Source organism: Mirounga leonina, unplaced genomic scaffold, assembly GCF_011800145.1.
Source record: "Mirounga leonina isolate KUSES-001 unplaced genomic scaffold, KU_Mleo_1.0 Mir_91, whole genome shotgun sequence".
Classification (NCBI taxonomy): domain Eukaryota; kingdom Metazoa; phylum Chordata; class Mammalia; order Carnivora; family Phocidae; genus Mirounga; species Mirounga leonina.
Window position 1 is genome coordinate 20,318,597 of NW_023270839.1, and position 21,078 is coordinate 20,339,674.

The 21,078-nt window shown below is 45.7% G+C and overlaps 1 protein-coding gene across 9 annotated transcripts in view; it reads right to left on the reverse strand.

Annotated features, from left to right (window-relative positions):
• PPIP5K1 (diphosphoinositol pentakisphosphate kinase 1) overlaps positions 1 to 19,981 on the reverse strand; it is a 46,429-nt gene extending 26,448 nt beyond the window's left edge. For 3 of the 9 annotated variants that reach the window (XM_034994102.1, XM_034994099.1, XM_034994098.1), the window contains exons 1-26: positions 19,951 to 19,981; positions 15,937 to 16,032; positions 15,484 to 15,658; positions 14,828 to 15,023; positions 14,304 to 14,394; positions 13,998 to 14,083; positions 13,515 to 13,669; positions 13,282 to 13,383; positions 12,668 to 12,829; positions 12,434 to 12,555; positions 11,276 to 11,377; positions 10,948 to 11,034; positions 10,759 to 10,834; positions 10,505 to 10,614; positions 10,337 to 10,419; positions 10,038 to 10,169; positions 9,750 to 9,871; positions 9,275 to 9,457; positions 5,205 to 5,346; positions 4,792 to 5,015; positions 4,361 to 4,488; positions 4,037 to 4,151; positions 3,757 to 3,864; positions 2,548 to 2,664; positions 2,228 to 2,392; positions 396 to 545 (exon numbers count right to left, since the gene is read on the reverse strand). In XM_034994102.1, coding sequence (XP_034849993.1) covers positions 396 to 545; positions 2,228 to 2,392; positions 2,548 to 2,664; positions 3,757 to 3,864; positions 4,037 to 4,151; positions 4,361 to 4,488; positions 4,792 to 5,015; positions 5,205 to 5,346; positions 9,275 to 9,457; positions 9,750 to 9,871; positions 10,038 to 10,169; positions 10,337 to 10,419; positions 10,505 to 10,614; positions 10,759 to 10,834; positions 10,948 to 11,034; positions 11,276 to 11,377; positions 12,434 to 12,555; positions 12,668 to 12,829; positions 13,282 to 13,383; positions 13,515 to 13,669; positions 13,998 to 14,083; positions 14,304 to 14,394; positions 14,828 to 15,023; positions 15,484 to 15,630 — 3,105 coding nt within the window. In that variant the 5' untranslated portion in view covers positions 15,631 to 15,658; positions 15,937 to 16,032; positions 19,951 to 19,981. Of the gene's footprint in view, positions 1 to 395; positions 546 to 2,227; positions 2,393 to 2,547; positions 2,665 to 3,756; positions 3,865 to 4,036; positions 4,152 to 4,360; positions 4,489 to 4,791; positions 5,016 to 5,204; positions 5,347 to 9,274; positions 9,458 to 9,749; positions 9,872 to 10,037; positions 10,170 to 10,336; positions 10,420 to 10,504; positions 10,615 to 10,758; positions 10,835 to 10,947; positions 11,035 to 11,275; positions 11,378 to 12,433; positions 12,556 to 12,667; positions 12,830 to 13,281; positions 13,384 to 13,514; positions 13,670 to 13,997; positions 14,084 to 14,303; positions 14,395 to 14,827; positions 15,024 to 15,483; positions 15,659 to 15,936; positions 16,033 to 19,497; positions 19,562 to 19,950 lie in introns of those variants that run through there. The other 6 variants (XM_034994105.1, XM_034994103.1, XM_034994100.1 and 3 more) reach the window with 3 other exon arrangements.
• Between the last annotated feature and the right edge of the window lie 1,097 nt (positions 19,982 to 21,078).

Consider the following 21,078-nt stretch of genomic DNA (forward strand, 5'->3'; position numbering starts at 1 on the left):
TCGGTTTCTTATCTGCACCAAGAAACCCTCCCCTCCATGTCTGGAGACATGAAACAGATTTCTAAAAAGGCTACAAGGGGGGCGCCTGGGTGACTCAGATGGTTAAGCGTCTGCCTTCGGCTCAGGTCATGATCTCAGGGTCCTGGGATCGAGTCCCGCATCAGGCTCCCTGCTCCTTGGGAGCCTGCTTCTCCCTCTGCCTCTCTCTCTCTCTCATGAATAAATAAAATCTTTAAAAAAAAATAAAAATAAATAAAAATAAAAAGGCTACAAGGGCCTAATCACACAAATCCCAACACACACACACCCCACCACCCCCAGATAGTGTTCTGAGTCCCTAGATCCCAAAAGGCAAAGACAGAGGCAGGAAAGGAAGATGAAGAAGGGAGGGACACCTGTGTGCAGGATGCCAGGTGAGTGGTGGACACAGCCCGGGGCTGTAGGCCGATGGCTGGGGAAGGCCTGGGGAGGTCTCCTGACCTCCTGCGGCGCCGTCCCCGCAAGGGGATCAGGTCCAGGTTCCCCGTGCACTGCATGTTCATGACCTGAAATCAGACCGGGTGGAAAGCCGGTCACAGCTCCTTTAACTCCCAGGCTCCCAAAAGCCCCAGTGCCCATTGGGCAGAGCTAGTTCTAGGCCTGGAGAGGATGATCACCCAGGGCACAGCTGCTATGAAGGTCACAGATTCTGTATTCTAAAACTGTCCAAAAATATGAGATGACAAGAGGAGAAGGAATGGGGGGAAGGGTTGTAGTCGATAAGGATAAGAATACCAATGCCTATACCTATAGAATAAGGAAAGGAAATATTAATATTAAAAGGCTGTGTGACCAAGGAGTGGAGAGAAGATTTTCTTGCAAAGCTGAGGAGCGTATCGTGGGCAACCACCATCCTGGATGAGCCACGGTATAAGCAACACTAGGAATTAAAAGGAAGAAATGTGATTACAACAGGAAGCTTCCTGTAGGCCTGAAAGAAAAAAGCCAACTCATCAAGTCTGAGAGATGATACACAGAGAGCTCTGCTTTGCCTGTATCTCTTGACTGATTAAACCAGAAGAAAAAAAAAAGGGGTTAAGCACAATAGTGCTAGGGAGACTGGCAGACCATGTGAATGGGGAAGACATTTAGATGTGGAGAAGCAGTTTACTGATGACGATTATACATCATTCTTGTCCGCTTGATCAATCCACGTGAGTCTGTAGGGTACTAGTGTACTGTGGATACTAAGTTAACTTATACCTCAAAGAGAAAATAATGCATCCCCCTCCTAAAGAAGCTCTGAGTATTCATAACATCAAGTCTAATGTAAAATAATCAGGAAGAAAAGAGTAAGTCCAAAACAGACTGTAGTTTGTTTTTTCAGCTTTCTCCAAAATCTGAACTGTAAGCCTCTGGCTGATCCTATATAAGGTAGTTACAGATTCTTCTAAGATATTCCTAAAATGAAAGACCAATTCCTTTAAGACAGAGAGCTGGTACAGAGCCAGGTGAATAGATTGATCTGTCAAAGCAGGACCCAAATCAGACAGAGTCCCTGAGACAAGGATAAATCATGGGGTCAAAAAGAGTGTCATTGAGCCAAAGAGGGAAAAAATCTTTCCAAGAAAAAAGACCTGAACAAAAACATCAGCACAGTTAGCTGGACACAATGTGACATTTACAATAGTTCCTCCTTCTAGGCTAGAGAACTAGAACCAGGCCTAGAGACAAACTCCAAAAATAACGGACACAGGCCCAGGCCGATAACGCTCCTCATCAGGACAGAGGGAAGAGAGAGACTTCCAGACTTGCTTCCCTTTCTGGAATGAGTACTGGTAACCCTAAAAGGATGATATTAAAGTGTTACATAATTGCTCCTGTCTGAGCTATAATTTTTACCCAAGGCAACAAAGAGATGGAGAGAGACTGGCCTTTAATAGCTATTGTTTTATTATTATAATTACTGTTTACTGAACATCTATATGTTAGATATTACTTGTGTTTACTTGTGTTTCATAGATGAAAAACTGAGGCTTGGAGAAATTACCTCTCAGAAGTAGCAACCAGCTTAAAGGAGCTTTACTGGGAGACCAGTTATGAAAGAGAAATTAAGTAAAACATGTCCACCAGGGACAAGAGGACTCTGCCTAAGGTCCCAACAATCCCCCAAGGGCATTCAGAGGATTCATGGATATTGCCCTATGAGCAATTCCACCACTTCTTTCTCCCAAGCCCCTCCCATTACCTCCATGGAGCCGGCTTTTCGGTTACGAATGAGGGGTGATCTCCTTGGGAGGCCAGGGCCCTCAGGGGGCTGGGGTGAAGTCTGCAATGCCCGGTCTGGTTCATCCGATGCCTTCCCCGGGCACAGGTTCTCCATGCTGCCTTGGTCTGTTTTCATCTCTTCATTCTACCCACCAACAGGTACAGATCGGAAGGGTGTTAATGGCCTCCAGCCTCCTCATCCCAGACTCCCCAGTCTTTTCACCTCCCTACACTATTTCCAAGTTTCCCATCCCTTGGTTCCTAAATCCTCTAATCTAAAATCCCAGCACTCAGACCCACCTCAGAAGAAGCTGGACGGAATCCACAGCCAGTTGGGGCACTGCCTTCTTCCTCAACACCTTTCACTCCAGGGCTAAAGTGTAGCTCCACATGGAACCGCTCCTCTGATAAGGGATCCTATGGGGCATCAACAGATGAAGGAGCAGTGGGAAAAGTTGGATATGGTGGTGGAAGACCACAGGGACAACAGAGAGGAACTCAGAGGATACATCCTCCCAGGGCTGAGGTTTCAGTATCTTACTCCATTCTGGGGCTGATCTATTTTTTTTTTTTTTTTAAGATTTATTTATTTATTTGAGAGAGCGAGAATGAGAGAGAGCACATGAGAGGGGGGAGGGTCAGAGGGAGAAGCAGACCCCCTGCCGAGCAGGGAGCCCGATGCGGGACTCGATCCCGGGACTCCAGGATCATGACCTGAGCTGAAGGCAGACACTTAACGACTGAGCCACCCAGGCGCCCCAAACATATGCCTTTTTTCTTTTCTTTTTTTTCTTTTTTTTTTTTTCTTTTTTTAATTTATTTGCGAGAGAGCGAATGAGAGACAGAGAGCACGAGGGGGAGGAGGGTCAGAGGGAGAAGCAGACTCCCCGCCGAGCAGGGAGCCCGATGCGGGACTCGATCCAGGGACTCCAGGATCATGACCTGAGCCGAAGGCAGTCGCCTAACCAACTGAGCCACCCAGGCGCCCTGGGGCTGATCTATTATAGCTTCCCCTTAACTATAGTCTAGTGTTAAAGGATCCTCATTCCTTCACCTCCACTATTTGAGATTCACCACCCCACATGACTTCCACAACTCTTTCCATCCATCTCCCACAGTAATTCAGCTTTGCTACAGTACCTACAGCAGCACACTTCATATATACATACCACACACACATACATACAACACCACACTTACCTTTATGGAGCCAGATGAAAAAGGTATAAGAAAGTTTGAGAGAAAAAGACTCACTGTAACATCATCCCAAATTCTATACCCTCCCTAAATCCAGAGCTATGTTCCATGGTATTTCTCTGGCTCAACACCATCCCAAAATACTTTTTCTGTTCTAGCAGGAACCTCCAGGTTCCTCTTTGTGACATGCTGTGCTTGGGTATCACACCTAGCTGAATTCTACAAATTACAAGGATATGAAAGTTTCTTTCTAAAATGGGAAGGAGGAGAAAGAAGGGGCACCCTCCTCACCCCACCGTGTTAGCTCCTCACCCGTGTGTTGTCCTCATAAAGCATGATGACAATCTGGGTCATATAGTTGAGCTCTGAGATGGCACTGAGATAAGCCAAAGCTCTCTGCCATTGTGCATCCTGGGTCTCCTACAGAACATAAGAAGAAGAAAATCAATGCCCAAGGACAAGGGAGTCAGGGAAGGAGCAGGGAGACAAAGAGAATACAGAAAGCTTGCAGTTTTAAAAAAGAAACATGAGGAGGAGAGTAAAAGAATGTTGGGAAAAAGTGTTCATAGGTTGAAGGAAGAAAGATCCTTACATCAAGAAGTCCCCCATAACGGAAGACACTGAGTAGGGAGTGGACATGGCTTTCACTGGTGAAATAGAGACGTGTTCGAACATGGCGGCCTGGGGAGAGCACCCCTCGGGAGTACCTGAGATAAGAGCTAAGTCATGTACACTGTCACATAATCTTCTTCCCACCCCTCCACGAACTCCTTCCTCCCAGCTCAAACACTTCTCTCCTTTCCACCCCAGGATCCCTTCTATTCTTAGTTCCCCAAGCTGTCCCAGCCTATATTCCCCCAAGGGCTCCCTGACACATCCCTCCCTCCATCCAGCACCCCTCCCAGCCCTCCCTCACAGGGGATGCAGCTTGTTGACAGACTCATCCTCGTGGGTTCTCTGCAGGTCAAGTAGTATCTTCCGCAACAGTGGAAGACAGAAGCCCACAGCAATTTCCAGTTTCTCCTCCCGACTGATCCCGTACTCCTAGGGGCCACAGGCCAGGAAAAAGTACCTCAGTGAATCTTGTTTTCCTCTTGCCTCATACTCCAAGGCCCAAGATGATGTTTTTCTTCACCTCAGGTCTAGGGTTTCTCTCATATCCACCACATTCCCCCTCTCCAGGTTTCTCCTCAGTTAGCCTCTTGCACTTAATCAGAGCCAGAGAATTATAGCAACTCAACTTATTTTTTCTCTAAGTTTCCTTCCCCTGCTTCCCACACCATCCCTCCTTTCTGCTTTTCTTCCCTTCCTTTCCCAGTGCCCATCCCCCTAGGCTATGAGACACACCTGGGGAATGACCACATCAGCCAATGCCTTAGAGAGACGTAGCAACTCTGCTGTGCCTTGAAGTCCCAGACTCCCATTGTGCTGCACATCATACTTCACACAGTCATAGATGTCAGGGATCTTACTGATATCATAGCGCCCACTCTTCTGTCGAAAGTCACGCTCCAGTTTGCTCCAACGCTGTAGCATGAGCTCTAGTGTCTCACTGTGGTAGAGTTGCAGGTCTGGAAGGAAGATGGACAGTCAGAAAGAGCCAAAGATTTTATCTCTAACAAAAGACCCTAACAAATTTGCAGTAGAATCAGAGGGATGAGAATGCCTTGTCTCATACATTTAGGAGAGGTCACAGGAGTGCCTGAGGAACCCATCCATACCAGAAACCTTGAAGGGAAGATAGTACTATTCATACCTACCTACAGACTTGGGGTCCTGCATCCGTTCCCGGATCTGGTAAGTGAGGTTTTCAATCAGGGCAAATACCTGATCACAGACCTTCACAGGATTCTGGATGACAGCCATGGAGTTGAGGAGGGAAGTGCTTCCAGTGGGAGCCAGCTTTGGGGAACAGAGAGATGAAAAGCAAGATAGGCTCTGTGCCAATTGCCCAGAATCCGGCAAGCTTATTACAGAAACTACCTGCAAGTAAGATCTGGTTGTAGGCTCACTCCAATGAGGATTCTTAGGCTACAGGGCATACTATCAGTTCTAGGATGAGGGGACTGCTCTAACACACAGTTATCTAAGAAGGGTTGAGGGTAAAAGTCTTGGAATCCAGAGGAAATAAAATAGACCTAGGTTCTTTTTTTTTTTTAAGAGAGGGTTGGGGAAGGCCAGAGGGAGAGAGTCTTCAGCAGGCTCCATGTCCAGCATAGGCACCCCCTATATGTATTTTAGAACCCCCAATAAAAGAACCTAGGTCAGGGCACCTGGGTGGCTCAGTTGGTTGAGCATCCGACTCCTGGTTCTGGCTTGGGTCACGGTCTTGGGGTGGTGAGATTGAGCCCCACGTTGAGCTCTGCGCTGGGCCATGGAGCCTGCTTGGGATTCTCTCTCTATCTTTACCTCCCTCTGCTCATGCACTCTTGCTCTCCATTCCCCCCCTTCTCTCAAATAAATAAAATCTTTAAAAATAAATAAATAAATAAATAAATAAATAAATAAATAAATAAAATACACAAGGAAAATACTGGGGAGGGGCGCCTAGCTGGCTCAGTCAGTTAAGCATCTGACTCTGAAATTCATTTCAGGTCATGATCTCAGGGTCCTGAGATGGAGCCCCGCATTGGGCTCTGCACTGAGCGTGGAGCCTGCTTGAGATTCTCTCTCTGCTCTCCCTCAGCCCCAGCTCCCCACCCTGCTTGCGTGCGCTCTCTTTCTCTCTAAAAAAAAAAAGAAAAGAAAAAAGAAAGAAAGAAAAGAAAATGCTGGGGAATAAAGATTAAACCAAAACCCTTCAAAATCCCCACAGAATGTTTCATGAGTGGGTAACAGAGATAACAAAATCTTATTCCTCCTAACAAAATGCTAGCTTGACCTAGAGCAGAGGTCCTGCCTCAGAGCTGGGTTCCAGCTCAAACTTTCAGGACAGTGACAGTCAATGAAGAATGGGGAAGGGAAAAGAGGGCTGTGGGTGGAATGCACACATTCAATTAGGTCCTTTTTGCTAGCAAAAAGAAGCAAGGGAGAAAGAAAAAGTACTTTATTTAAAAAAAAAATTTTTTTTTTTAAGATTTTGGTTATTTATTTGACAGAGAGAGACACAGCAAGAGAGAGAACACAAGCAGGGGGAGTGAGAGAGGGAGAAGCAGGCTTCCCACAGAGCAGGGAGCCCTATGCGGGGCTCGATCCCAGGACCCTGGGACCATGGCCTGAGCCGAAGGCAGACGCTTAACGACTGAGCCACCCAGGCGCCCCAGAAAAAGTATTTTAGCTTTTTTAATTTGACATTGAGCAATGGATTGGGACATAAGAGAGCAAGATCCTACCCTTATCAAGTCTTGCTCAGAGAAAAACACAAAAAATGGACATTCTCCAGGCAATGTGCACAGCTACTTAGCTCACTGAAGAACCTATCAGAAATGGTTACATAATACTCTGAATATACTTAATGCAACTGAACTGTATGCTTAAAAATGATTCAAGCGGGGGGCACCCCACTGGCTCAGTCAAAGAGCATGCAACTCTTGATCTCGAGGTTGTGAGTTCAAGCCCCATGTTGGGTGTAGATATTACTTAAAAATAATTAAAAAAAAAAAATCTTAAAAAAAAAAGATTCAAGTGGTACTACAATTTAAAAAAATTTTTTTTCTTTAAAAAAGAACTCATCAGAAATGAGCTACCAGTGGTAGGATGGTATAAAATCACCGTCTGGCAAATGATCTCCAGTCAATCATGGCAGGATACATAGGAAAAAAAGATGACCCTGGGGAATGGCATCCACTGTGATTAATACTGTAAGGCAGTACACTATGGTGGCCAACAGCCTGGGCTCTCAGGTGAGACACTTTGGGTTCATACTAGCTGGGTGTCCTTGGAAAGGTCGCCTAAATTCTTCTGGGCCTAGATTTTCTCATCTGTAAAATGGGAGAAAAGTAGTACAGATCCACAGTTCTTATGATGGATTAAATATGGTCATTAATTCTCTGTCACCTTCCCCTTGCCTAGAATCTGCACTGGCCCTGTGACTGCTTAACCAATAAACAACAACAACAATAACAACAAAACCACAAAGTTACATTGCATTAACTAATTCTGGGCCTACACTTTAAGAGTTTAGAAGGGGGATACCTGGCTGGCTCAGTTGGTGGAGCACACAGCTCTTGATTTCAGGGTTGTGAATTCAAGCCCCACATTTGGTGCAGAGATTACTTAAAAATAAAATATATTTTAAAATTTATTTGAGAGAAAGAGCATGAGCAGGAGGGGCAGATGGAGAGGGAGAGAGAATCTCAAGCAGACTCCCCAGTGAGTGGGGAGCCTGACGTGGGACTCGATCTCACAACCATGAGATCACAACCTTAAAAATAGGGGCACCTGGGTGGCACAGTTGGTTAAGTGTCTGACTTTTGGTTCTGGCTGGGTCATGATCTCAGGGTTGTGAGATTAAGCTCTGTGTTGTGGTCCACATTCAGCGTAGAGTCAGCTTAAAAGACTCTCTCTCCATTTCCCTCTGCCCCTCCCCCGAAGTGTGTGTGCATATGTGCTCTCTCTCTCAAATAAAGAAATACAATTTTAAAAATAATAATAAAAAAATAAAATCTTAAAAAAAAAAACAGCTTGGAAGCTTCTGGTTTTGGGGTGTCCTAAGCTACCATTTAAGAAGTCTGGCTACAATGCTAAGAAACCACATGGAGAAAACATGTGGAGAGGAGAGGCTCTAAGATTACAGGGAGAGCAAGAAGAAGGAGAAAGCCCAGCCATCTCAGCAACCCAGTCGAGCCTTCAGATGGTTTCAGCCCCAAAACCTGGCCAGTATCTGGACAATTTTAGGAGACAGCCCAGTCAAGACCAGCTGAGCCTAGAACTATGAGTAAGATAACAGAATGGATATCATTTTAAGTCACTGAGTTTTGGGGTAGTTTTTTTTTGTTTGTTTTTTATTTTTTTTATTTTTTATTTATTTATTTATTTATTTTTTAAAGATTTTATTTATTTATTTGAGAGAGAGAGAATGAGAGAGAGCACATGAGAGGGGGGAGGGTCAGAGGGAGAAGCAGGCTCCCTGCCGAGCAGGGAGCCCGATGCGGGACTCGATCCAGGGACTCCAGGATCATGACCTGAGCCGGAGGCAGTCGCTTAACCGACTGAGCCACCCAGGCGCCCTGTTTGTTTTTTATTTGAGACAGAGAGAATGAGGGAGAGAGAGCACATGAGAGGGGGGAGGGTCAGAGGCAGAAGCAGGCTCCCTGCCGAGCAGGGAGCCCGATGCGGGACTCGATCCAGGGACTCCAGGATCATGACCTGAGCCGAAGGCAGTCGCTTAACCAACTGAGCCACCCAGGCGCCCCTTGGGGTAGTTTTTTATGCATCAATAGATAACTGAAACATTATTTCATTCAGAATCCTTGGGACCTGCTGAGTTTTGGAACTGAGACTTTTTCAGACTTTAGGAAGCTAATATAGTACATATGCCACATGTTATATAGTATCTCCAACAGGGCTTAGCGCATAAGTAAACACATTTACGTTTCTGCAGCACAATATATGATGATTCACACTAAACAAAATAAATACGAATTAGAAATAGTCTTATCATGTCAGGTTTTGCTACCAAATGAATCTTGGTGCCAAATCTTTTTTGCTGTTGAAACTGTGGATAAGAGATTGTAGGCCCATACTTACCTCAAAGGGTAAGGATTAAATGAGATAATGTATGGAAAGCAGTGCCTACCATGTAGTAAGCACCATTACTGATCACTATTATTTAGAAGTCCAGGAATTTGGGATGGGGGTATGCTGGGCACAAAAATAGGGAGAGCCTGACCTGATCGTAATCCTCAGGACCAAAAGGGGCATCCTGCTGCAAAATATGGTGCAGTCGAGCCTTCACCCGATGCTGGCAGCTGCTCAAGGAATCGCCATCACTGTCCAGGAGCCCATTCATGTTGGCACTCTTCACCATTTGTACCAAAATGGGTGTTAGCTCTCCTTCTAGAGCCAGAAGGCCCTGGAGAGGAAGCAAAACATCTATTAGTTTTCCTTCCAGTCTACGTCCTCTAGGCCTACATGGTCCCAGAGATCAAATGGGAGCTGGCTTGGAGAGGAGGGGTATAGGTCAAGGGGCCTACCCCCACTAATTATTCTCAGCTCATTCTCAGTAGTATAGAATGGGTCAAACACAAGCAGAAACTTCTCTGAGTCAGCACATAAACATCCTGACATTTTCCAACTAGTTCTCCAAACTCTTGGTTTCTCTACCTAACGGAAGCTGGGACTGTGGGAGAACTGTAAGTGTGCACCTTGGCAAAGGCTGCAGCAGTCATTTGGACACGGCCCTCATCAGAGGCATAGATCTTGAGATCGTGGCGGAAAGTGCTATGGAGACGAAGCAGCCCACAACCGGGGAAGCCAGCATAATCACCTGGGGGTAAAGGGGAGGAACAGGAATGGACTGCTATAAATACCCACATGGAAGGAAGAATGCTCTTTCCCCCATTAACTTCCCCATTGCCTCTAACTGTTCATTCCCCCAACTTATTCTCTAATCATCTTATCCAAGCCCTGCTAGTTACCTCCAAAATACTCACCCTGTCCTCCAGGGTACATGCAGCGAAAAGCTCGCCCCAGCTCCTCAGCCTGAACACGGCCAGCAGGAGTTAGTTCTCCACCCCACTTCAGTACTAGCAACAGAGATGGGGCCAGGGCCTCCTGCTGTGGGTCTGCAGGAATAAGGGGCAGTGAATAGGTCTCATCTAAGGAAAATAGTGGGGACATCTAAATGTCAGGTCTTCTGAGGAGCCCAGAAAGGTGCTTTAAGGTAGAGGTCATCTAAAGGTTTAAGAATAAGAGACCTGAATGGTAATGGGAAGGGGGTATTATATCTTACCTTGCCCCTCATTAGTAGCTTTTACTCCATGAGGGTAGTAAGTCAACTGCACCTTCCGGTTGATGCCAGAGAAATGACCATACCTGTAGGATAAACTCACAGTTTACTTTTTACCCCAGCACTCAGTTCTCACTGTCATTGGCTCCCCTTTCCTATCCCCTTTCTCACATCTCCAGCACAGACTTCAGCTGCTCTAGTTTCCCAGTCTTCTCCTCGATCTCACCACCTGGTTCTTTCTCCAGTTCAGCCAATAACAGCCTTGTGATATCCAGAACCTCCTAGAGGAAATAACAGGATATCCATACAGGAGGCCAAGTCCTGACAAGTTACCCTTTCATCCTGGCCTCTCATTGAGGCCCCCAATCCTATTTTCTCTAACTTTCCCATAGCACTGCTCCTCCCAGCCAGATTCCACATGTTACCTGTAGCTGCTCGGGCCGCTTCAGTTTTAATTTACCCGTCTTGTAGCCACCATGTTTTTCAAATAGACTGAAAAACCTGAAGAAATAAGGAAAAGCTTCAGTATGGGGTAAGACCGTTAAAATCTTGGGGAGCTGCCCCATCCCCATCTCCCTCACAAAAACCTGTCTAAATTAGGACATTCTTCCTACCTTGGATGTGTCACCTCCATCTTCATTTTCTGTTTGGGGGTACGATCCCCATGACGGATAATTGCAATGACACAACGAAGTTCCATCCTAAGATAGAGAATGTTGTTAGAGCCTCTCCTTCCCACACCAACTCCCATCATTTCATCTTATTTGACATGTCAAAGAACAGAGGAAAAACTATCTGAGATTAGGCAGATAGGTAGGGTCAAGGAAAATGCCTGGAAGATACCCAGGCTCCACTAGTCAGATGGTAGAGGGTCAGAAAGTAACCACTGGTCTGACTCAGGTGCCTTAAGTAGGTTACTCCAGATTTTATACTTTTGCTCACATAGTGCCAGATGTGGTAGGGACAATGGGAATGTCCTCAGCCTCTGTGGGGATGGACCATGGGATCTGGAACTGTGGAGCAAGCTCCCGCATGATGGTGTTCCTAGAAGAAACATGAAGAACTGTATGAAAATGAATGAACCAGAACCACACATGTGAATAAAGCTCACAAAAACTAGCAAGTTGTAGAGGAATACATTATATAAAGTCTAAAAACATGCCCCCCCAAAAAACGCATAGATGTAATAAAAGTATTAACAAATGCATGGGAATGACAGGGGCGTCTGGGTGGCTCAGTTGGTTAAGAGTCCCACACTTGGTTTCAGCTCAGGTCATGATGTCATGGGTCTTGAGACTGAGCCCCACATCAGGCTCTATGCTCAGTGGGGAGTCTGCTTGAGATTCTCTCCCTCTGCCCCTTCCCCCACTTTCTCTCGAGTGCACATTCTGTCTCTCTAAAATATATAAATTTTTTTTTAAAAATGCATGGGAATGACAAACACCAAATTAAAGATTGTCGTTATCTCTGGGTGGGAGGGAAAGGGATGTAATTAGCAAGGGGTGGGTAGGGGCCTCAGCTATATTCTTTTTTTTTTTTTAAGATCTATTTATTTATTTTAGAGACAGAGAGAATGTGAGTGTGGAGAGGGGCAGAGGAAGAGGGAGAGGGAGAATCCTTAAGCAGACTCCCCACTGAGTGTGGAGCCGGACACAGGGCTTGATCCCTGGACCCTGAGATCATGACCTGAGCAGAAATCAAGAGTCGGCCACTTAACCAACTGAGTCACCCAGGAGCCCCAATTCTTAATATTCTATTTCTAAAGCTTGACAGTGAATACATGAATACTCACCATATGCATCATTTTTTCCACATTTTTAAATATCATGTGGTGAATTTTTTTAAAAGAAAAGTTTTAAAATAGTATATGTTTAGTACAATAAATATAATTTGTTTATATATGGTAGAAGAAGACACAATGGTATATATAAAACTGTTAACAGAGTGCAGCGTTAGGAAGGCAAGAGGGCTAAGGAGCCCTTTTTCTATTTTCCTTTTTCCCTCTTCAATCCTTTTTTACACTATTTAAAATAAAGCAAAAGCTTTCTTACTTTCTTCTCTAAGCCCATTCTGCCCAGTCCAGACCACTGTGTCTCTTACCCCAGAATCTTAGCACAGTCGTCATAGTATTTCATCGAATTCTTGACAAAACTGAAGCCATTGACATCACACACAAAGGAGTGACCATTGGCACGAAGAAGGTCAAAACCACAAACTGTTTGCTGCAGTGCAAAGAGGCAAGATGAGAACAAGAGAGCCACTCTTTCTTCCCAGACCCCTGCTCCTGTCTCGTACCCTCACTCCAAGCACCACCCACCATGGGCCTTCCTCCACCTTAAAAGCTACGCAGACTTTCCTGGCCACCAGCTTTTCCATGGCAGTCAGCATGACTGGATATCGAATCTCTTTCCCTTCACTGTCTCGTTCGACCTTCCCATCCAGAGCTGGAGATTTTCTGGCTTCAGCATGGGCATAATCGGGCCCCACTGTATATACCTGCAGGTACATAGCATCACTGAGTATGCCCACTGCTCATCCTGTATATGAGAAGATAATATGAGCACTAGGTCTGTAAACTAGTTTCAGAGTAAAAACAAAAACAAAAACAAAAAAACCCTGAGTATAAAGAACAAGGAGACTGACATTTTTCTTACTGAGTCCCCCTGAGTATCCTTATGAAGGTTTCTCTTTGGGCCTCCAGAGCTATTACCTAGTCCTCATTGAGAAATAACTTACCAACATTATACCATTTTCCACGCTACACTTGCCCTTGCTCTGATAGTACAATGTAAAGGTCTACTTCTCTCAATATCTTCACCTGAATATGAAAGCAAATCACATTCATGCTTTATTTTCTATGACTCTCTCCATACACTTCCACTTGCTTCCCATGCACTCCATCCCACCCAGACATTTATGACTACTTAAATCCCTATATCCACCATAACCTTGACATCTGTGCCATCTGTTGGCATAAACTCCTCATAGATGTATGATCCTGTCTTTCGGACACTGCTCTCGGGAGAGTAAACGCTGCTTCGGCTGCCAATCTTCAGGAAGAAAAAGAAGGAAAAAACGTTACCTCCACATTGTCCCCAAATCCTCCAGCTTCCCTCCCCACAACCTCATTCTTGTCCTTCAATCTATCTGACTTCCCCAAATGTTCAAATGTCTCCCATACCTTACGGAAGAGGCGCTGACTTCCTCCTCCAGCTGAACTGGGGTAGTAGATGTAAACATTATGGTCCTCTGCACTCACTGGCTTCTCCACAAAGGGCTTGGGAAAGACAGCTCCATTTACCTCTACCTGGTCTTCACCTTCTATGAGGTTGCATTCTGAAAGACAGGTATGTGGTCATTTCCAGGGTTGAGAATTGCAGAATACTTCCAACTCCCATTTCTCTGAGTTTTAATCTCCATAACCCCCAAATTTCTATGACCTATCTTAGTAATAGATATGGTAATATCTATATGGTATATAAATATAGTAGAATCTACCTAAGAGGTCCAAGGCTCTGTTCGAGGACACATAGCTCTAACTCTACCCATAATCCAATAACCAAAGGCTCACTGAGATAAGTAGTACATGGAGATGTCTAGAGGATGGACAACTGGGCTAAGTCACAGAAAGCAAGGACAGGACTGGACAAAGCCAGGTACTCACCCTCAGGCCGGGCAGGGTCACGGTTGAGCACAGCATATCGAGGCAGATCAATACCCTCCTCCTGCAGGATCCGGTACACCTCCCTCCTGTTGCCCCCAAATAAATTAGCTGGGAGAGGTGGGAGACAGTGACCAAGGGAAGAGGCTAGGGATTTCATTTGCTCAGGAACTGGTAGATATCAGGGTATAGAACTCAAGAGGGCATGTTACAAAAATTAAGCATGTTTATTTGATCCTCCCAGAGTGGGCTCCATAAATAGGCATGATCTCCGGGCTACCCATCCCACCAATCAACAGAAAGCTATACCTATCCTGGATGTAATACTGCATAGCCAGGTCATTGATGAGAAAGGGGTTTCGAAGCTTGGAGTAAGCAACAGCTTTGTCCAGAGGAAATCCTGGGATAGAGAAAGGAAATAGATCAAAGTAAAAACGTGAAAGAGAGTGAGAAAATGGCAAGAGAAATAGAGAGATGTATTAAAGCTAAAGTTGCTCCTCTACCCATCCAACCCATCACTTATCCTTCTGCCCAACTTCCCAAGTCTAGAATATCCATCAGGAAAAAGTGAAAAAGATATTTTTAGGGTCCTTCCAGAGACACACAATTCTGTCAGAGATCCTAAGAGCCTTAGATCCTGAGGTTTGAATGTAGCCTTTAAACCACCTCCAGCAACTCTTCCATGATACAGGGAAAGCAACCCCCCCCCTGCACTGTTCTCCAGTGTGTCAGGAAGAGCTGATGACCTCTGTACTACTTGACAGTAAGAACCTCATTTCCCAGTCTAGCATTCCCAACTCCATTCCCTCCCATTTTCCTTCACAGACTCCAACCTTTGGAGTGGAAAGAGATGAGGCAGTGGCAAGATGGCCAGTTTTCCACAGGTTCGTTGAGGATCACATCTTCTCCCAGAATGATAACAGTTAGGTAGTCAAACCTGCAGAGTCGCTCTAGGATTTGGGTCATTGGCTTGGACTTGGATTTCTTGGTCATGGCACAGATGCCAACAATGATCTGAGGTTCAGGAGGCTATAGAGAAGAAGTGCTGTCAGGAACTTAGGAACTTCCCACCAAGACCATCCTTATTAGGGAACACTGTCTCATCTCCTTTGAGCACAGAGTTTCTTGCCAGGACTTTGGGCCTATGGAGAAATGCTGTCTCCTAACTTAGGTCTAGAATGGAGTGCGTGTAGGGATTCCTACTGCCTAAAGAATAGGAGTCTTTCCACAGTAGGAAATGTGTGCTCAGGCAGAAGAGCCAGAGAACCAATAACCATGACACAACAGGACGAGGGCATAATGGCAGGGGATTCAAAGATAAGTAATTTAACCAATCTCTACTGCCTCTCCACTTAATCAGGATAGGGCTTCTTTATGACAGGAAATCTATGCATTTAGAAAGAGCAGAGAAGTGTCTCCAACCAATGGAATCTCAACTCTCCATGAAAGGGGTCCCAACACCAAGTTACATTATTTTCCTTAGTCTTACCACTTCATCCTCCTCATCCTCAAGGAGCTCGCTGTCACTCTCTTCCGTCCTCATGCCTATTCCACGGGTGCCCAGCCCCTCATCTCCAGCTCCCAGGAAGAAGTGGGCTGTGGCACTCTCGCCCTCACTGGCCGGCAGTGACCACATCCCCGCCGGAGCACCCACTCATCCCGTTCTGCAATGGAGGGTATCCCATTAGCTCAGAATCCAAACCCCATGGCAGTGGTGGGGATGGGGCATGGGGAATGATAAAATAAAGAGGGAACCACAAGGAGACTAGGGGAAACAGGAAACAAAACTCTGGTAAAAAGGAGCAACAGGAAAAGAGGCACGTGGGCTATGACTTGACATGACTAAAGATCCCTAAGAGAAAAGCAAGGTCTCCCTTTTCCTCTCCACTCACCCCACTCCCAACCATGAGACTGGTGAGAGGATAAGTAGGTTAACCCTTACAGTGCTGGCATGTCCCTGATTCTGCCAGCAGGAAACACCATTAACTCCAGCAGCAAGTGGAAAAGGCAGTTCCTCATGGAAGGCTACTGTTGATTCCTACCAGAAGAGAAGATTAGAGTGGCATTTCCAATTTTTGATTCATTCCAAATGTTCCTATCCCTTCACCATCTCCCCACAGTAGTGTTGAACTCAGGGATTTAATTCAAGAGCAGAGGGAAGAAGAGAGCTCAGCTAGCTGCCTTTGACCTTAAGCCCCATCTTCATTCCTGCAAAGGATTAACTCAAAAAACATTTATCAAGGGCACCCTATGTTCTTTTTTTTTTTTTAAGATTTTATTTATTTGACAGAGAGAGAGAGCACAAGCAGGGGGAGCAACAGAGGGAGAGGGAGAAGCAGGCTCCCTGCTGAGCAGGAAGCTGTGGGGCCTGATCCCAGAACCCTGGGATCATGACCTGAGCTGAAGGCAGACGCTTAACCAGCTGAGCCATCCAGGCACCCCGAGGGCACCCTATGTTCTAAGCATTATATCAGAACATTAAAATCCTCTATGTCCCCTGTCCCTCCTTCACGTGCTCCACTTTAAAAGACAAATGCCCAAGTCCAGAAAATCTGTCAAGGAAAGAGGTCTAGTGTTGACTGGGAGGTTGAGGATACGGGCATGCATACAATTGCCTCCAACCCATTCTCAGACCAAAATTTCAGTTTTCTCTCTGCCATGTCCTGGTACTACAGACCCAAGTCTGGTCTAGGCCGAGGTCCCTTACACCAGAAGCTACAATAGGAAAAAATTCTGTCTAGAGCCATAATCAGTGAGAGCATCTTAAGACTTATACTTGAATCAGAACAATCTGGTAGTTCCATTTCTGCATACATACACCGACCGTAGTGGTTCTTAACTAATTGTGATTATGCTGGTTATCGGACATTTGGTAGGAAGCATTTTTGGTTGTCACAGCTGGGAAGGTGCTATTGGCATCTAATGAATAGAGGCCAAGGATGCTGCTTCACAGTTTAAAACGCATAGGATATTCCCCCACAACAAAGAATTATCTAGTCCAAAATGTCAGTAGTGTCGAGGTTGAGAATTTCTGCTATAAAAAACTCTCCCCGGCGCCTGGGTGGCTCAGTTGGTTAAGCGACTGCTTTCGGCTCAGGTCATGATCCTGGAGTCCCCGGATTGAGTCCCGCATCGGGCTCCCTGCTCGGCGGGGAGTCTGCTTCTCCCTCTGACCCTCCTCCCTCTCATGCTCTCTGTCTCTCATTCTCTCTGTCTCAAATAAATAAATAAAATCTTTAAAAAAAAAAAAAACTCTCCCACATAACAAGACATGGGCAAAGATGTTCATAACCTCACTGCTGGTAATGGGAACAACTGAAAACTCAGAGGTCACAAGTAGAATGGATAAATACACTGTAGTACATACAAATGATAAACAGCGATTTTTAAAAATGAATCAAAGATTTAACAATATGGACAATTTCCAAATGCAAACTGCAGAAATACACATGCAGTACAATTCAGTTTGCATAAGTAAAAAATATTACATGTATTTATGACTGTATACATAATTAGTAAAAGTCTAAAAATATGGACTGGAAAGAAAGACATTAAAGTCATGATAGTGGTTACTTCTGAGAGGGGAAAATGGAACTGAGAAGGATCTGAGTGGAACTTTCCAACCTTATCTGTAATGTTTATTTCAATTTTTAAAAAAAAATCTAAAGCAAATACACAAAAGGTTAACATTTGTTAATACTAAAGTGCAGGGATATGGGTATGCTGCTTTTTTCCAAAAATAAAATTGAGTCACTCAGCAGCGATTTTTCACATTCTCCAAAAGTTCTCAGAAATACTAACCAATGACTCTAATGAAAGCCAGAAACACCTTAAGTAAACGGATTTCGTCTTACAGACTTTTTAAATGGTCTCCAACAATTATTTTGTATTTTTATTTAAAACCCTTTCATTGCAAGTGGGATTTGCACCTTTAATTAGAAAGAGCTAACCTTTATGCAGCCCTTAACCTTTCTAGTCTTTACCATCTGCTTGTCTCCACTGGTCAACCACAACACGCTCCTTAGACTTAACATTTCCAGTTGTCAGGGCGCCTGGGTGGCTCAGTCAGTTAAGCGTCAGAATCCAAGTCATGATCCTGGGGTCCTGGGATTGAGGCCCAGTTGGGCTCCCTGCTCAGTGGGGAATCTGCTTCTCCCTCTCCCTCCCTGGCTTGTGCTCTCTCACTCTGACTCAAATAAATAAATAAAATCTTAAAAAAAAATTTCCAGTTGTCTATTGCAGATCTTCATACACTCCCCCTCCTGATTAACAGGCTATTTCTTTGAACTCCTTTTTAGTGACCTGACCCAACTTCCATGATTTGTGGCATTCCCAAGGTCCCTGTATAGTTTAAACAAGCAGAATTTTCTTGCACCTTTATACCTTATCTGAAGCAGGGGTTTTCTCTCATGTCTAAGATTCCTAACCCTTCACCCTTTTTTCCATTAAGTCCTTCCTGGTTTTCTACTGAATGTATAGTCATTTTCCTGAAATTCTATTATATAACTTTATAACAGAGGATGGTAATAGAATGCGGAAGAGTCTGTTCACAAATACGGGGCTAAAGAGAGACGGAAAGGCCTAAATTCATACTTTACAAAGCAAAGATAGAAGCCTGACAGAAATAGCTATGATATAAGCCAGGATTTATTTAGATGTACCTCTGAGAGAGGCTGGGATTTGATGTGGTATTCCAAGAGCTATTCCCCAGTTTTCTGTGCCCTTCTCCCCAACCCCCTCTCCTTCAATACTTTGTTGCGAAACAAAAGAAAACTTCTCGCTCTACAAAAGGACTAAAGGGCAGTCTACCTCCTGCCTGAATCAATGCAAACGGATGGAAAAAAGGGAGGGTCAGAGGTGGGGAGAAGATAGGTAGGTAGGGAGAGAGGATGGGGTACCGTTCTGAGACGGGTAATCTCAGAAACACAGATGTTAAATCAGATCTGAAGAGGGGGTAGAAGAGAGGGTAAACTGCGTAACTTTTTTATCCCTTAGAATTCAGGGTTGTTTGCAGTAGTCCTCGAATTTCCTTAATCACCATGCACTTAATAGAGGGCACCATTAGTGGTGAAGGGGAAACCTCAATACACAGTCCAAGCAGGAATATTTCCAACATAGTAAAACTCCTCAGGCCACCAACACGATCTTCTTCCCACCTAAATTCCCTCTAGATGCAATGCTTACTCCTTCATATATACCCATATTCCGACACTGATGAATTGTGCTGATGCCCTTGTTTATCAACCCACTCACGCTCCTTTCTTCCCCTAATTTGCTACAATGACTCTCCACTGACCCCCCCCACCACTCACGACACTGCTGCCCCTCCCCCACACTGATCAACTAATCCAATTAATAGTCCAACTAATCCTCTCACTTAGTGATTCTCCAGCATTAAGCAGCCCTCCAAACCCGCCGATGAGTCACCACACTTCGTAACATATTTGTATCGAACCCTCAATGATCCCCCACAAAGAATGCCTACGATCCATTCCGTCCTTACACTCGCTCTCTCCAGGGTCCCCTCCTCTCTGCAACAAGCCCAGCCTGCAGCGATCCTCTCCCGCGTCGACTCCATTCCACCCTTCCTCACACAGACCTCCCCACCCTGACCCGCTCCCCTGCTGCCTCCGCTCCTCACGCAGGGCTCCCTCTTCCTCCCGCAAATCCTCAAACCCCTCTCTTCTCTTGCTGACCCCCTCCGGTGTCTCTCCTCACACAGCTCCCGGTCACGAATGCCGCCCTCCGATGCGATTCCACCAGCCTTCGCCCGCCCCCGCCTTACTCTCCCTACGCTGACACTGAGGCCTCTTCCCTGGGCCTCTTTCGGAAGCTGCCCCCAGCCGGTACTAAACACTGCCCTCAGCACCACCAGAGCCCACTCTACCCAGCCCACCGCCTCAGATACCGCCCCCAGCCCCCAGCCACTCCCCCACCGCCCCCGGCCCTCGCTCACCCGCCTCCCTGCGTTCGCGCAGCCGAACCTGCCGTCAGCGACACCTGACAGCAGCCCAATCAAAGCGCGGCTTCTCTGCCGTGTCACCAATCAGCGGAGGGCGCGCACCGGCAACAGAGTCAGGCTGCGTTGGCCTGCACTTCTGCGTGGAGGAGGGTGGCCCCTAGCGGCTGTAGGGAGGGAGTGCAACCTGATGCTCCCCTTCCTCCGATTTCTGCGTTGGCACAGCTCAGATGCTTCGTTTAGACAGAGACTTTACAGTGAAACCAAGAGCAGGGAAGAAGCAAGATGCAGAGGAAGAGGCACAATTTGTGCCATTGCACGTCCTTGAGAACAAAACCAGGTTTTCTGTTTGTTTTTTAAAACAAAAGGAGTATGACATACTTAGCCAATAGATGTAGGTTGAAAATGTTAACAGATGTAGAGTAGACTGGAGACAAAAAGAGACAATGAGAAAAACAAATCGGAAAATTAAGGGAAGGAACAAAGACACTTATTTAGGGAGGAGACAACAAAAAGGATGGACATGGAAGACTGGGCAAGATGGTTCCCATCTTCACACTGGGCTTGTTCTTTACCCCTCCCCCAGCCTTGGAACCAGACAAACCTGGGTTTGAATCCTGGCCTTGCCTTTAATAGCTGTGCAGCTTTGGACAAGTCACTGAACTTCCCTCAGCCTCCATTTCTCCGTCTGTAAGAGAGTGGTTTAAAAACCTAATCAGGGGTGCCTAGGTGGCTCCATCGGTTAAACGTCCGCTAGGACCGTAGGATCGAGACCCTCATCGGTCTCCCCTGCTCTACAGGAGCCTGCTTCCCCCTCTCCCTGTGCCTACCACTCCCCCTGCTTGTGCACGTGTGCTCTCTCTCTGTGAAATAAATAAATACAATATTTAAAAAAAAACTAATCATAAGGTACTGATTATATGAAAGCATTTTGTATATGTTTGCATTTTTATTCTTTTTTTAAAGATTTTATTTATTTATTTGACAAAGAGAGACACAGCGAGAGCAGGAACACAAGCAGGAGGAGTGGGAGAGGGAGAAGCAGGCTTCCCGAGCAGGGAGCCCGATGCGGGGCTCCATGCGGGGCTCCATGCGGGGCTCCATGCGGGGCTCCATGCGGGGCTC